We start from the raw sequence: 16,419 nt of genomic DNA, 5'->3' as shown, positions 1-16,419 counted from the left end.
GGACCAGCAATAGGAAGGGAGAATTTAGAGGGTTTTTCTTAATAGCTCCCCCATGATTATAATTGGACATATGGAACAAATGTGGATTTTGCATTAAGAGGCAATAAATTTGCTGCATGTTACAGGTGCACAAAAAATTAAACAGGTTCATGGAAAACAATGGCGCTTCCTACTCTGAACAGCAGAAATGCCATTTCCAGGCGGTTTATGTGTACTGGGGGAATAGAGAAATGGAAGGAAGTGGCTGTAGGTTGGAATAATAGCTGAACTTTGTAAGGTTGAAAGTACGGAAAGGTCAAGAGCTGCACTTTCCTCCAGAGATATCGAGGAGCAAATATTGATGGCTGTAGTATGTTTACATCATTATCACCGTAAAGCCAACAAATTCATATGGTTTCATGAAACAAAATCCATCTCTGTTGCTTACCATGGCTTTATGTTTCAACTAATGTTGCTACAACTCTAACTTTCTATCATAAATATGGTGTTTTTCCTCTTTCATAGTGTCGGGTGGACGCAGTCGATTGCACCTTATTGACCTTGGTAGTTGTGAAAAAGTGTTGAGTAAAAGTCGTGATGCAGGAGGAGGCCTCTGTCTATCTCTGAATGCTCTGGGGAATGTCATATTGGCTCTGGTGAACGGTGCCAAGCATATCCCATACAGGTTAGTCCGGCGTGCCTGAAGTCTACTAGAGTCCTTGGACACATCTAGGTCACTAGTCATTGTGATCCATTCGGACATCTCCGAGCTTGGGTTGACCTTGTCTGTTTCAAAAATCACAAATGGTAGCCTAAACTCTATCACCCATTCTCTGTTAGTACTCAGGAGCAAGCCCATGGAGTTTCTGAACATGAAGAAGCTAACTATAGGAAAGGGAGAGCTGTAGTAAGGATTTCTGTCACTATGGGCAAAGGGTCATTTTTTTAGATTCCTCATTCCCCTCAGCACTCAACATCCTTAGCATATGCACTGTTTGGCCCATGGTGGCATAAGCTATAGCGGGGCGTCTACTCAATACCACGATTTATGATATGGAGGACTTACAATTATTTTGGTCCTCCCCCTAACAGTCTGTACAGTTTTGTTAGGGGTATTCCTTAAAGTCCTCAGGTACCTCTACCTCCATGATCTATAGATCTTTGATAGATGTGCAGCGCAAGTTTAGAGAAAAAAAAAAGACAATCAATCAAACATTACTGATAACTACTGGGTCCAAAAAAAGAAGAATCTGAAGGTGTAATTATTCTATCAGGCAGCAAAGTGGAAAAGAAACAACACGTAATGTTCTTGTAAGGTTAAAAAATTTGATGATTAATTGCTCCACATTGGAAAAAGGAGAAAGAAGAGAACCCTCCCAGCGTCGGGTCTTGGCTGCTAGCAATAAATTCCCAGTAATGTGCTGCAGAGTGTGTGATGGGATTGCAAAAAAAGCTGCAAAAATGTACAAAAAAATGAAGCATCCACTGTATAATATCTGTTAAGTGCACAGTGTATTAAAGGGATTGTATCATAAATAATATTACCCATTGTTTAAACCAGGTTCTTCTTTTACAGCACCACTTTTTTTTTTTTTTATTATTATTATTATTATTTTACAGTTGGACTGGTGCTTCTAATCTAAGCCCGCTGCCCACTATGTAATACTCACCCTCCACCTTCTTCATCTTTTATTGTTGCCTCTCCGGTCAGTCACCGGCGATTTGAGATCTGTTTCATGGAGTGCACCGGAGGTCACAACTCAGTATAAGTCAATGAGAGCCTCGTTCTGGCTCTCATAGACTTACATTGAGACCTTGTGATGTAACTTCTGGCCAGTCAGAAGTTACAGTCACAAGATTACATAGCAGAATCAGAGCGATGCTTAAAATATATGAAGACGCTGTAGGGTAAGTACAATAAGAGGGGCAGGGACCTTAGATTAAAAGCATCACTCCAGCATTTTTTGTTTTGTTTTATTTCACAGCTGGAGTGGTGCTTCTAATCTAAGTCCCCTGCCCACCATCTTATACTCGACCTAAGGCATCTTCAACTTCTATCGCTGCCGCAGTTCTGGTTGCATTTTGCTAATCCCTACCTAGCAGTCCCTGTAACTAGTATCATAGATAAAGAGATCTCTAGAAAAAGTATTTCCAAAGATCCTTTATGATCTGCTAATGAGCGCAGGGACTAGTCCCCTGGGCATTATTTCCCTTGGCTAGGCGGCCCCTCTGGGTTTGCCAACATGCTAATGAATGCGAGCATCAGAGACATGGTCGCTCTCACCTCTGCTGCCACTGCTGGTTTTTGGCTCAGAGCACAAGATCAGATTGTCCCAGACACTTCTGGTCATGCGCACTACACCAGTTTGAAGCCAGGACGCGTATACCCAGCTTCATAGTAGCCTGAAATCTGAGCCGAAATCCAGCGTTGGGTGGTGATGGCAGCAGAGAGCGGTAAGATCAACCATACCTCTGACTCTGTGCATTCATTAACATGTCAGCACGCTCACTGGGGCGTGCTCACATGCTAAGAGGGCCGAGTAGCCAAGGGAAATAACACCCTTGAGACTAGTCCCTGCTGTCATTAGCATATTATAAAGAATTTTTAGAAATATTTTTTCTAAAGATCCCTTTATCTATGCTACTAAATACAAGTCCATTCCCAATGACTTTTGCACATGCTCATTAGAGGCTTCAAAGCACATCATAGAATACATCTATTGCTGCTAATCTACGTGTGAATTTCCTAAAACAAAAGGAATTTTGAGTCTAAGGAAAAAAAAAAGCCCCAGTGGCCGGTGTAAAAATTCGATTTCTGATGTTTATTTAGTGAAGAGGTCGTGAAATGGACAAAAAACATTGCAAAATTAAAAATAAATAAATTAAAAAAAAAATAACTGGTGATCTAATATCTTGCTTCCTTCTTCCTCTTGTCCACTATAAGGGAGCGGACGTGCTTTTTGGAAGTTTATATTGTATCTTGGATAGTCTTCCTTCCTTTCCCTTCTCCAATATAAGATAGAGGATGGACTTTTTGGAAGTTTATATTGTATCTTGGATAGTCTTCCTTCCTTTCCCTAGTCCACTGTAAGGTAGCGGACGGGGATTTTGGAAGTTTATATCGTATCTTGGATAGTCTTCCTTCCTTTCCCTTGTCCACTATAAGGTAGCGGACGTGCTTTTTGGAAGTTTATATTGTATCTTGGATATTCTGCCTTCCTTTCCCTTCTCCAAAATAAGATAGAGGATGGACTTTTTGGAAGTTTATATTGTATCTTGGATAGTCTTCCTTCCTTTCCCTAGTCCACTGTAAGGTAGCGGACGGGGATTTTGGAAGTTTATATTGTATCTTGGATAGTCTTCCTTCCTTTCCCTTCTCCAATATAAGGTAGAGGATGGACTTTTTGGAAGTTTATATTGTATCTTGGATAGTCTTCCTTCCTTTCCCTTGTCCACTATAAGGTAGCGGACGTGCTTTTTGGAAGTTTATTTTGTATCTTGGATAGTCTTCCTTTCTTTCCGTTGTCCACTATAAGGTAGCGGACGGGCTTTTTGGAACTGTATATGGTATCTTGGATATATAAATATTTATAGATTTTATAAACATTATAATTAACATTATAAATTAAAAAACAAACAAAACATTATCCATGTATCTTGTTCTTGTAAACCTGCTGAGTCGGCAGGCTCCTCGAGTGCACCGAGCCGCTCTCCGGCCAGATTATGATAAGCACCAACTAACTGCTTCATTCCTTGAATTGTTTGCAAATACTGGTGTCAAAAATGGAAATAATTAATCCCTTAGTTGCCAGCAAGGGCTTTGGCTAAGTTGCCTTGAAGTTTATTGCAGACTGGACAGGTTAAATTACAACTGGCTGTCATTTATAGCAATGCAAACAGCTGGTATTTTTAATGTAATCCTTTTACTTGCTTGTTGGCATGCCCTTTCAATACTGAAATAACAAAAAGGAATGTCTCCAAATGCCCGGTGCAGAATTTTAATTCGCCTTTTCCCCCCCTTGTTAAATAGGGACAGCAAATTAACTATGCTCCTGAGGGAATCTCTGGGGAATATTAACTGCAGAACAGCGATGATTGCCCACATCTCAGACTCTCCATCAAATTACCCAGAATCCCTCGCCACCGTGCAGCTCGCTTCAAGGATTCATCGAATGAAAAAGAAAAAATCCAAGGTTAGTCTGTTCTCTCTATTGTACCGACTGGAGGAAAATATATTATGTGCTGGATAAATTATATTCTGTATAAATGACTTTTAAAGAGGTTTTCTGGAAAGACACATCCCTAAGCCTGGCCATAAACTTTACCGATCATACACCCATCAGCTGTTCCTCCCGACATCCTATATTAATGTACACTTGGCTTGGCAAAACATACATGTTCTCTGATGGGGGGTGGAGGGAGTAAAGAACTGATAGCTTCAAGTGGCATCTTATACTTGGTAGGGACAAAAGGATCAGACATGTTGAAATCCATCAGCCTTATCCATTTTCCCCTGCCATCAGGGGAGACACCACCACATACATTACATTGGATGAGAGGCAAGTTGTTAGGCTCAACTGGTGAACTGGTGGGATGGATCCTCCAGGCCCAATGTTCTGGTGGGCACACAAGCCACAGGCGTTGAGCGCAGCAGACGGGTGAGGCATGCCTGATGGATAGCTGAGGAACTGGAAACCGTAGACATGGAGACTCCAGACAGGTAGTTGAGATACTAAAAATCGGGGGCAGGCAGGAGACGTCCTGGAGACTGCAGACAGGTAACTGAGATACCGGAAACAGCAGGCAGGCAGGAGACATCTAGGAGACTGCAGACAGGTAGTTGAGATACTGAAATCCGCAAGCAGGAGACATCATAGAGACTGTAGTCAAGTAGTTGACATACTTGAAATCGCAATCAGGAGACGTCGTTGTGACAGCAGACAGGTAGTTGGAATAGTGGAAACTGCAGCCAGGAGACGTCCTGGAGACTACAGACAGGTAGTTCAGATACTGGAAACCGCAGGCAGGAGATGTCGTAATGACCACAGAAAAGTAGTTGGGATACTGGAAACTGGAGGCAGGCACAAGACAATCCTGAAGACCACACACTGGTAGTTGAGATACTGGAAACCACAGACAGGAGACATCCTGGAGACCGTAGACATGTAGTTGAGATACTGGAAGCGACAGGCAGGAGATGTCCTGGAGACCACAGACAGGTAATGAGCAGGTTGAGGTGAGCAAAGAAACTAAGAGTCTTAGGAATACTGAAGCCTTAATAGCAAAACACAGGTGGATGACTTGTTGAGCCTTATATAGGCCCAGGCGGAAGACAACCTGGCATCATGCCAGGCCAGCTTCAAAGCTTGACGTGGAGCACAACAGAGTTTAGTGGACAAGGGTGAGGGACTTAAAGCACAGGTCCATGATAGGTGGTAACACAAGTGCCACCAAAACTGTCTGAATTCGGATTAATCTTACATTAGGATAAATGTGCACCCCAAGATGCCCATTAATCACCAAATTGTCATATATAGTTTATTTCACCACATCCCGTACACTAAGGTCTCATGCACATTGTGGCTTGATTTAGGGCTCTCGTTTAAGTGTGGTGAAAGTCTACTGTAACTTTGCCACCAATCTTCCAATGAAAAAATAATTGGGGCATGCTCCATCTCTGAAGCTTTTGTCCTGTAGAAGCTAGAAGCTTTGCTTTTAGAGGAAAAATCTACCTGTAGACACAAGGCGGTGATATCTGTACAGCAATGCATGGAGTCTCTGCTGTGTGGATAGACCCAAATTCAGCACAGTGGCTCAATGGTTAGTATTGTTGCATTGCAGCGCTGTAGTTCCAGGTTTGCTTCGGTTTCCTACGTGTTCTCCAGCTTCTTCCCACACTCCATAGACATAACAATAGGGAATTTAGATTGTGAGCCCCAAAGAGTACAATGATTGTGTGCTTTGTAAAAGCACCATGAAATGTGATGGTGCCATATAAGCAAAGCATAATAATAAGCATATACATATCCTGTTATACAGGCCCCAGAGAGCTCTTCACGAATGCACAACGTCCAAACCATCACACCCATGTCTCACCCATATCTGTAATTCATTTCTTTATCACATTATCATTTTCTTATGGATGATTGATTGCAGACGCAGTAGGTTATTTATAAGAGATAGTTAAGTTTTTTGCAGTATTTGTGGATACTTGCTTGGATGGGGTCCAGTAGTGGTTAGAAGAAGCGAGTAATTAGGATTTTAGATAAGTTTCCACTTGACTCAGAAGGAGTGGATGATCTTAAGTACTGCAGCTGTCACATTCTAAGCATACTGTCCTTTTCTTAATTTTCTAGTATGCATCCAGCTCATCTGGAGGAGAAAGCTCTTGTGAAGAAGGCCGAGCGAGAAGACCTCACCACATGAGACCCTTCCACCCAAAGACAGTTGTACTTGACCCAGATTTTCCTGCTCTTGGAATGCACAGTGATCCAGATTATTCTTCCAGCAGTGAGCAGTCGTGTGATACCGTCATCTACGTTGGTCCAAATGGGGCGGTTTTATCTGACCAAGATCTGACCGATAACGAAGGTCCTCCGGAGTTTGTCCCCATTATCCCTTCACTTCTCAAGAGAAAGAGCAAAGATAATTTATCCAGTCTTCGAAGTTCTGATAATGATCACTTAAAATGCAACACATTTGCCGAGCTACAAGAGAGACTTGAATGTATTGATGGCAGTGAAAATCCTATCAGGTTCCTCCATGAAGAACTTGCCTCATCAGCCCTTGCTACAAAAGCCATGATTTACCAGGAAAATATACCTTCTATGCCACAGCAAGAAAAACTGCCACAGTCACCCAGGAAAGGACAGAGCAGTAATATTTCATCCGCTTTTCCATACAACTGTTCAGGATCGGAAACAATGTCACCTCAGCTAACACAAGAGCATCCTCAAACACAAGCCAAAGCTGAAACTGCACATTTGGACTATGTCTCAGAAGGAGATCAGTTGACAATCACAGAAAGGCAAAAAGGGCTGTTGCCAATTAACGGCAAATTCATGGAACAACCAAAATTATCTACTGATCCATCAGTAAGGGAAAAAAGCCTCCTTACAAAAAGACCTCTCCCAAGTCCTGCACCCCCACCTCCTCAAACCAACTCAAAAGTGAGCTTAGAGCCATGTAGTAGTGTCAGGACGCCTCCTGTCGGAATGAGCAGATTAAGGAACCAGGACAAGCACAATTTACTAGGCAGCACATTTCCGGTTATGAAAAGCACTCCTAAACCATCTGGCCCAGTTGAGGTACGCAGGTTTTGTTCAGCAGTGAAAGGAAAGGGGTTTGATCGTGATATTGTGACCACGACTGTAACACTGCAGAAGCCTGTTGAGCTTAATGGAGAAGATGAACTTGTTTTCACCGTTGTTGAAGAACTGTCCATAGGTGGGATTCTCGATAGCGGTAGACCATCCAGCATCATTAGCTTTAACAGCGACTGTTCTCTGCAGGCCCTTGCTTCAGGATCTAGACCAGTTAGTATTATCAGCAGTATTAATGATGAGTTTGATGCCTACACCTCACAAATAACCACCGCTGGTGTCAATATCGACATTGTAGTTCCCTTAGCCGAGGAGCAATGCACAATCAGCAGCAGGCGCTCTTCTATAAGCTCGTGGCTGAGTGAAGTGAGTATCTGTACAATTAAAAGTGATGGAGCACAGACGTACGACACTTTAATTCCACACTCATCTCATAAAGATGATGAAATTGTGGAATGTCTGGATTTGGATTCAGGCAACACAAATGTTCACATTGGCAAAAATCTAAAAAATTCCCTAAACGATAGTGGGTTTTGCTTTTCTGAAATGGACAATGACAGTATTAGTTCCAGTCTCATATATGCCAGCAATGAGAAGAGCCTTAAGACTTCTGAGCTAACCAAAGCTATGCCAACTGCTCATCAAGCAACTAGCCACCCTAGAGCTTGTAGCACCTGGGGCACAATTTCAGTAGAAACGATCCATTCAAGTCTTCCTCGGAAAAATAAGTCTACCTCAAGCACAACACATGCTAATCCATTGACATGCAAAGAAAGCATGTTTGAAGACCCATGGACAGTGCGACAGGATAATTCCTTTGAAGGAAGGACTGAAAATCAGACACTTTCTGCAAAATCATCCACTTTGGTCACAGACAATCAGTTCAAACAAAGCTCAAAAGTTGCACAAACCAATATGCCTAAGGCTACAAAATCCCAAACAACCCTGGGATGCTCACAGCGGGTGGTGGATGGCTGTGAAGTGGATCCTAAACCTTCCACTAAAAAGAGTGAGCCGCTCACAAAAGTGCCACAACTGAGGAGAGGTGCCACAACATTAGGTGTAGTAACGAGCTACAATTCCCAAACGGAGCATGGGATAAAAGGAGCCCCAGATGCGACTTTTTCAGGAGCTAGGAAGACCTTTCCGCAGAAGACAAGTATGTTGCCAAGACCGGGTGGTACTGGACCTCCTGCTCCTCCTGTTAGAAAGTCAAGCTTAGACCATAAAAATAATCCTCTTCACTCAAATAGTCTTGGCAGATTAGAAGGAGCAGATTATAGCAGGTCCACTTTAAATTTAGAAGAAGATTCGGAAACACAACTTGACAGCAGAATTGCTAAAAGTGACCATTCCCTACCCAAAGCAGTGTCCAGCTTAAAGACTAAATCCAACAAGTCTGAAAGCGTTCAACGCTATGGAAGCCACACGTCTCTCGAGAGATGTGATAGTCTAACATCTGTTGGCTCAAGGACAACCACAAATAGAGATAACAGCAGTATCAATAGTATCAGTAAGGCCGGCCGTACGGTACCTAGACTTGGCAATCCACCAGCATCTAATACAATTACCTCACCACCTTCTTGCAGCTCTTCTACCAAAACCAACCAGGCAAAAAGTTCCCTTTCTCAGAAAGCTACAACAAGTTTAAGCAAAAACCGCAGCCTTACACCCAACGGATCAAAATCTCTAAGTTCTTCTGTGAAGTCTCTTAATCAGTCAAATGGCAAATGTTCTGGAATACCACCAAGTGGAAAAGCAGGTTCGAGATCTGTTCAAAGTGCTAATGCCAAACCTCCGAGAGGAACCATTATGGGTACAAAGCAAGCATTAAGGGCTGCAAACAACCGTGTAAATGAGTTGGCATCTGGTGGTACTAGCAAAATTGGCCACTTCCGGGGGTCAACTGATTCGGATAGTGGTAATGACAGTGGTATTAATCTTAGTGATGAAAAATCTCAGGCTCCCGTTCTACCTTCACCTTATAGTAAAATAACAGCCCCAAGGCGTCCTCAGAGATATAGCAGCGGGCATGGCAGTGATAACAGCAGTGTGTTAAGTGGAGAGCTTCCTCCTGCAATGGGAAGGACAGCCCTCTTCTATCACAGCGGTAGCAGTGGTTACGAAAGCATGATCCGGGATAGTGAAGCCACCGGAAGTGCATCCTCAGCCCATGACTCGATGAGTGAAAGCGGATTGTCATCTTCTGGACGACTGAGGAGTTTAAAGTCTCCAAAGAAAAGAGGTAATGTGAATTTTACATTTATAAACCTACCTAAAGATTTTTTTTTTCCGAACTGATGTACTGTATGATTTTTGTTAAGTCATTTGATATACGTTTGTGTTTGCTTTAAAGGGAATCTGTCAGCAGGTTTTTGCTATCTTATCTGAGAGCAGCATGATTTAGGCAAAGAGATCCTGAATCCAATGATGTATCACTTGGATTACGGGCTGCAGCCGTTCTGACACAATCACAATTTTTAGATTTAGCCATTTATCAGAGCTGAGAGTGCTGTCCTACCCGCACCATGCTCTCAATAGAGATTGTACATTGACTGTTAGGGGTACTTTGCACGCTGTGACATCGCTACTGCGATATCGTCGGGGTCAAATCAACAGTGACTCACATCCGGCACCAGTAACGATGTTGCAACGTGTAAAGCTTAGATGCGCCGATAAACGATCGCAAAAGCGTCGTAAATCGGCGATCTGTGTAGTGTCTATCATTTCCATAATGTCGGTACGATGTTGTTCTTCGTTCCTGCGGCAGAACACACATCGCTGTGTGTGAAGCCGCAGGAGCGAGGAACATCTCCTTACCTGCCTCCACCGGCTATGCGGAAGAAAGGAGGTGGGTGGGAGGTTTTCGTCCCGCTCATCTCCGCCCCTCCACTTCTATTGGCCACCTGCCGTGTGACGTCGCTGTGACGCCGCACGACCCGCCCCCTTAGGAAGGAGGTGGGTCGCTGGCCAGAGCGACGTCGCTGGGCAGGTAAGTCCGTGTGAAGCTGCCGTAGCGATAATGTTCGGTACAGCAGCTATCACAAGATATCGCATGTGCGACTGGGGCGGGTACTATCGCGCTCGGCATCGCTATCATCGGCTAGCGATGTCGCAGCGTGCAAAGTACCCCTCAATCTGAGGAGGGGGCATGTTGGACTGCCCTGTGATATTGTAGTCCAAGCAATGATAAGGGTCCTGCTGCTTAAACAAACAGCTAATAAATAACAGATCAAACCTTGATAAGAAAGGCATTCCTGAATTCTATGTGTTAACCTTTGCAGCTTGCTGTTTTTAGCTTACATAGCAAAAACCTGCTGATAGATTCCCTTTGAAGCGGACCAGTCAATTGCCATAAATACTTTTTTTTAGCCTGTTGTAAGCGTGCCTTTCAATTCCTTAGATATGGCTTCCACTTCCCTGTATATAAATCTAGTTTATTTTGCCAAGTGGGCATGGTTTTCATGAATGTTCATGCCTACGTTGATAAATTTACATAGACTGTGTAAAAAAGAAAAACAAACATATTTATGGCAAATCCTCTTTAAATAGTCTATATTAGCATTCCCTTAGGTTAATAGACTTTTGACTGGAGTGGTCAGGACTTAAGAGGTTGATTTTTTCCTAGGTCTTCAGCGCAGACGACTGGTACCCACACCTCTACCGGAGGCTTCAACAGTTGGCAGAAAAAATACCATTACCGGCCAATGGGTCGACCTCCCACCTTTGCCTGGCACTTTAAAAGAACCATTCGAAATCAAAGTTTATGAAATTGATGATGTGGAAAGGCTGCAGAGACACAAACGTGAAGAGCCAGAGGTCAAATATAATATTTTGTCTTGATTATATATAACTAGCTGTATTAGCAGCGATGCCAGAGATAGTAACTAAGTATTACCTATAAAAAAATAAAATGCGTTAACAGAATGGCATTGAGCTGTAATACAGCTTTTCTCTAAGGGGCACTTTGCACACTGCGACATCGCAGGTGCGATGTCGGTGGGGTCAAATTGAAAATGACGCACTTCCGGCATCGCATGCGACATCGCAGTGTGTAAAGGCTGGATGATACGATTAACGAACGCAAAAGCGTCGTAATCGTATCATCGGTGCAGCGTCGGCGTAATCCATGATTACGCTGACGCGACGGTCCGATGTTGTTCCTCGCTCCTGCGGCAGCACACATCGCTGTGTGTGAAGTCGCAGGAGCAGGGCCAGATTAAGGTTGGTGGGGGCCCCTGGGCAGAAAATCTGGTGGGGGCCCCATAACGTTAACATTTTTAGCCATAACAGTAGAGCACGAACCGTAGCATTTAGATATAAATCCAATGAACATTTATCTTATCCTGTTCTGCCACATTCAGATTTACAGCACTACAATACACACACAGTCCAGGATAAATCACAGCTGTCCACTTACACACAGAAAGTAGAGTTAGGGCTGCTTTACACATTTCGATCTCGTATGCGATCGCACACGCCCCCATCGTATGTGCGGAACAGGCAATTTGTTGCCCGTGTCGCACAAACGATTAACCCCCGTCACACGTACTTACCTTCCAAATGACCTCGCTGTGGGCGGCGAACATCCACTTCCTGAAGTGAAAGGGACGTCACACAGCGGCCGGCCAATAGAAGCGGAGGGGCGGAGATGAGCGGGACGTAAACATCCCGCCCACCTCCTTCCTTCCGCATTGCCGGCGGGACGCAGGTAAGCTGCAGTTCATCGTTCCCGGGGTGTCACATGGAGCGATGTGTGCTGCCTCAAGAACGATGAACAAAGAGACGTTCAATTTTTAGAAAATGAACGACGTGTATGCAATCAACGTTTTAACGCACAATCAGGGTCGCACGTAGCTGTCACACACTACAATATCACTAACGATGCCGGATGTGCGTCACTTACGACGTGACCCCGCCGAGACATCGTTAGATATATTGTAGCGTGTAAAGCCCGCTTTTGTCACATATTTTTTATTGATCCCAATGTTAAGGCAGCCAGGGCCAGCTCCAGGGTTTTGTGGCCTCCGGGTGAGTCTCAGTGGGCCCCATCCACACACAGACACGCACATACACATACAGGCATGCGTATATACATATTTGAAGACAAATTCAGAAAAATACATATAAACAGACAAATATATGCACAGTCATATACACTGACATACATGCAGACAGACGCATTAGGGCTCGTGCGCACGTTGCGTAATTACATGCATTTACGCTGCGTATAGCACTGCAGTGTAAATGCATGCGTCCTGCGTCCCCTATACAATCTATGTATATTGTGCATGATACGTGCACCCATTGCTTTTATGAACGCAGCGATTTGGGTGCTAAAATGTTGACCCAAATCCGTGCGTTCATAAAATGAGCATGTCAATTATTCCATGTGCTATGGATGCAGCTCCCGCTCTGTCTATGGTGGGGGCAGCAGCCAGAGCGCAGGAAATCGGCTTTTCTGTACAGAATAACTACATCCATTATGCAGTGTTTCTGCAGCGATTTGACGCGCACATGTGCTGTCAAATCGCTGCAGAATATTCAGCAGTTACGTGTGCATGAGCCTTTACAGGTATTAATATGGGGAAATCGCCAGCAGCCTCACTCACCTCTCCCGCTTGTTTCCGTCCAGCTCCTTCAGGACATGTGGCTGTTTCACGATGGCTGTCACTAACACACATGACTGCACACTGGCAGCACTGCTGTATATACATCACAGGAGGGGCTGGGGGCTACGATATATACATTACAGGAGGGGCAGGGGGCATAGACGTTACTGGAGTGGCAAACAGCTCTGGTGGTGTACTCATCACTGCGATGGGTGACATAGCGCTCTGGGGAACCCATATAGTTCGGGGGGGGGGGGCGCACAGACTGCTCTAATTCATATATACACACACAGTACTGCTTCTTACACACACATCTCTGACACACACACACACACTACAATGCACCCCCCATCACCCCCCCCCCCCCCACACACACACACACACACACAATACAATGCACCCCCCATTACCCCTACACACACACGCACACACAATACAATGCACCCCCCATTACCCCTACACACACACACAATACAATGCACCCCCCATTACCCCTACACACACACGCACACACAATACAATGCACCCCCCATTACCCCTACACACAATACAACCCCCATTACCCCTACACACACACACACACAATACACCCCCCATTACCACTACACGCGCACACACACACACACAATACAATGCACCCCCCATTACCCCTACACAGACACACATAATACAATGCACCCCCCATTACCCCTACACACACACACACACACACAAAAATACAATGCACCCCCCATTACCCCTACACACACACACACACACACACACAATACAATGCACCCCCCATTACCCCTACACACACACACACACACACACACACACACACAATACAATGCACCCCCCATTACCCCTACACACACAATACAATGCACCCCCCATTACCCCTCCCCACACACAATACAATGCACCCCCCATTACCCCTCCCCCCCCCACACACACACACAATACACCCCCCATTAACCCTCCCCACACACACACACACAATACACCCCCCATTACCCCTCCCCACACACACACACATAATACAATGCACCCCCATTACCCCTCCCCCCACACACAATACAATGCACCCCCCATTACCCCTCTCCTCACACACAATACAATGCACCCCCCATTACCCCTCTCCCCACACACAATACAATGCACCCCCCATTACCCCTCTCCCCACACACAATACAATGCACCCCCCATTACCCCTACACACACACGCACACACAATACAATGCACCCCCCATTACCCCTCCCCACACACAATACAATGCACCCCCCATTACCCCTCCCCACACACAATACAATGCACCCCCCATTACCCCTCCCCACACACACAATACAATGCACCCCCCATTACCCCTCCCCACACACAATACAATGCACCCCCCATTACCCCTCCACACACACACACACACACACAATACACCCCCCATTACCCCTCCCCCTACACACACACACACACACACACACACAATAGACCCCCCATTACCCCTCCCCCTACACACACACACACACACACACACAATACAATGCACCCTCCATTACCCCTCCCCCACACACAATACAGCCCTCATCAGCCCCTACACACACAAATTACACTGCTCCATCCCTACACACTCCTGCCTCCCTCCCCCCCTCTCCCCCCCTCCCTCGGAATACAGTGCTCCTCCTCTGCCTGTCACAGAGCTGTGTTCCTTCACAAATGTTCCCCGTTGTGTCCTCTGCCCCTCCTCACTCATCCCCATTAATTACACCTGTCTCTTCAGCTCCTTGATGGAGCGCTCGCTTCCTCATGTCCCCAGTGTGGCGCCGGCAGCACTGTGATGATGTCAGCAAGGTGCTGATCTCATCACGTTGCTGCACGTCGGGGGCGGGGCCCAGTCCCGGCGCGCTGTTCAAATGTATTTACGTCTGAAAGATGCAAATACATTTGAATAGGAACGGAAACAGGAAGCTGCGGTCATCGGCTCTGCTGCGCTCCTCTGCAGTGTACATGCCGGCGCACAGCAGAGCCGGCGCACAGCAGAGCCGGCACACAGCAGAGCCGGCACACAGCAGAGCCGGCACACAGCAGAGCCGGCACACAGCAGAGCCGGCACACAGCAGAGCCGGCACAGCTCGCTGACTCCTGCTCCTGCTAGTGTGCCTGGCATGTAAGGAGCGCAGCGGGGACAGCAGACAGCGGCCCACCACACCGTGCCCCTGCTTCTAGGTACGGCCGCAGCACATAGCAGGGAGCATTAGCACACCTCTGACCCCGGAAGTTCAAGCGGCCGCTGGTACTTCCGAGATCAATCAGCGTCCTGTGCCCGCAGTTTGTTTTTGCGTCTTAAAGACGCAGATGCAAATAAATAGCGGTGCCACCCCCCCCCCCCCGAAAACACAGCTGACTAATTAGACTGTCTTTACGGAGGGGGAGAGGGTGTGAAAAAAAAAATGCTGACAGGTGCCTAGTGCTAAGTATGGTGGGGGCCCCCTTAGAAGCTCTTTTGGTGGGGGCCCCTGGGCTCCAGCCCCGCCTGCCCCGCCTATAATCCGGCCCTGCGCAGGAGCGAGGAACGTCTCCTACCGGCGTCACTGCGGCTTCCGTAGGATATGCGGAAGGAAGGAGGTGGGCAGGATGTTTACATCCTGCTCATCTCCGCCCCTCTGCTCTGATTGGCCGCCTGCCGTGTGACGTCGCAGTGACGCCGCACGACCCGCCCCCTTAACAAGGAGGCGGGTCGCCGGCCACAGGGACGTCGCACGGCAGGTGAGTGTGTGTGTGAAGCTGGCGTAGCGATAACTTTCGCTACGCCAGCTATCACCACATATCGCTGCTGCGACGGGGGCGGGCACTATCGCACTCGGCATCGCAGCATCGGCCTGCGATGTCGTAGTGTGCAAAGCCCGCCTTAGCGTCTGAGGACAATCGTCCAATCAATTTTCTTTTTGTACGAAGCGTTATTGTTTGTAATTGACACTATATAAAACCCCACACAGTTAGTATACAGGTAAGGTCATGTGACTTACATCAGCCTCTACAACAATGGTACCTAAGTGTCCCCACCGAAATCATATTACCTCGCACATAAGCTGTCCTATACTAAGAATGTCCTTCGTTGTCTATAGCAACCAATCACAGCTGCTATTAATGACCTGTAGCAAAATAGAGACAGAGCTGTGATTGGTTGCTATAGACCACCTGATAAATATCCAGGCTAACTGTCAAAACAGCCAGTATATTACCTCATAAAACCCCTCACAATTAGTATACAGGTAAGGTCGATGTGTGTCTCTTTTTGTGTGTGTCTCTTTATGTGTGCATCTTTCTGTGTGTGTGGGTCTCTTTTCTGTGTGTGTGGGTCTCTGTGTCTTTCTGTCTGCGTCTCTTTCTATGTGTCTCTTTCTGTGTGTCTCTGTGTGGGTCTCTTTTCTATGTGTGGGGGTCTCTTTTCTGTGTGTGTGGGTCTGTGTGTGTGTGTGTGGGTCTGTGTGTGTCTTTACGTGTGTCTTTCTGTGTGTCTCTTTCTCTGTGT

At 46.0% G+C, this 16,419-nt stretch overlaps 1 protein-coding gene across 3 annotated transcripts in view; it reads left to right on the top strand.

The window, feature by feature from the left end:
- Positions 1-16,419, top strand: part of KIF26A (kinesin family member 26A) — a 214,439-nt gene that overhangs the window by 192,979 nt on the left and 5,041 nt on the right. For all 3 annotated transcript variants that reach the window (XM_075329916.1, XM_075329914.1, XM_075329915.1), the window contains exons 10-13: positions 505-664; positions 4,010-4,172; positions 6,336-9,546; positions 10,930-11,120. In XM_075329916.1, the coding sequence (XP_075186031.1) occupies positions 505-664; positions 4,010-4,172; positions 6,336-9,546; positions 10,930-11,120 (3,725 nt within the window). The remainder of the gene's footprint in view (positions 1-504; positions 665-4,009; positions 4,173-6,335; positions 9,547-10,929; positions 11,121-16,419) is intronic.

This window comes from Anomaloglossus baeobatrachus, chromosome 12 (genome assembly GCF_048569485.1).
Source record: "Anomaloglossus baeobatrachus isolate aAnoBae1 chromosome 12, aAnoBae1.hap1, whole genome shotgun sequence".
Classification (NCBI taxonomy): Eukaryota; Metazoa; Chordata; class Amphibia; order Anura; family Aromobatidae; genus Anomaloglossus; species Anomaloglossus baeobatrachus.
The sequence above is the reverse complement of the archived record's forward strand: the minus strand, read 5'-3'. Positions and strand labels throughout refer to the sequence as shown.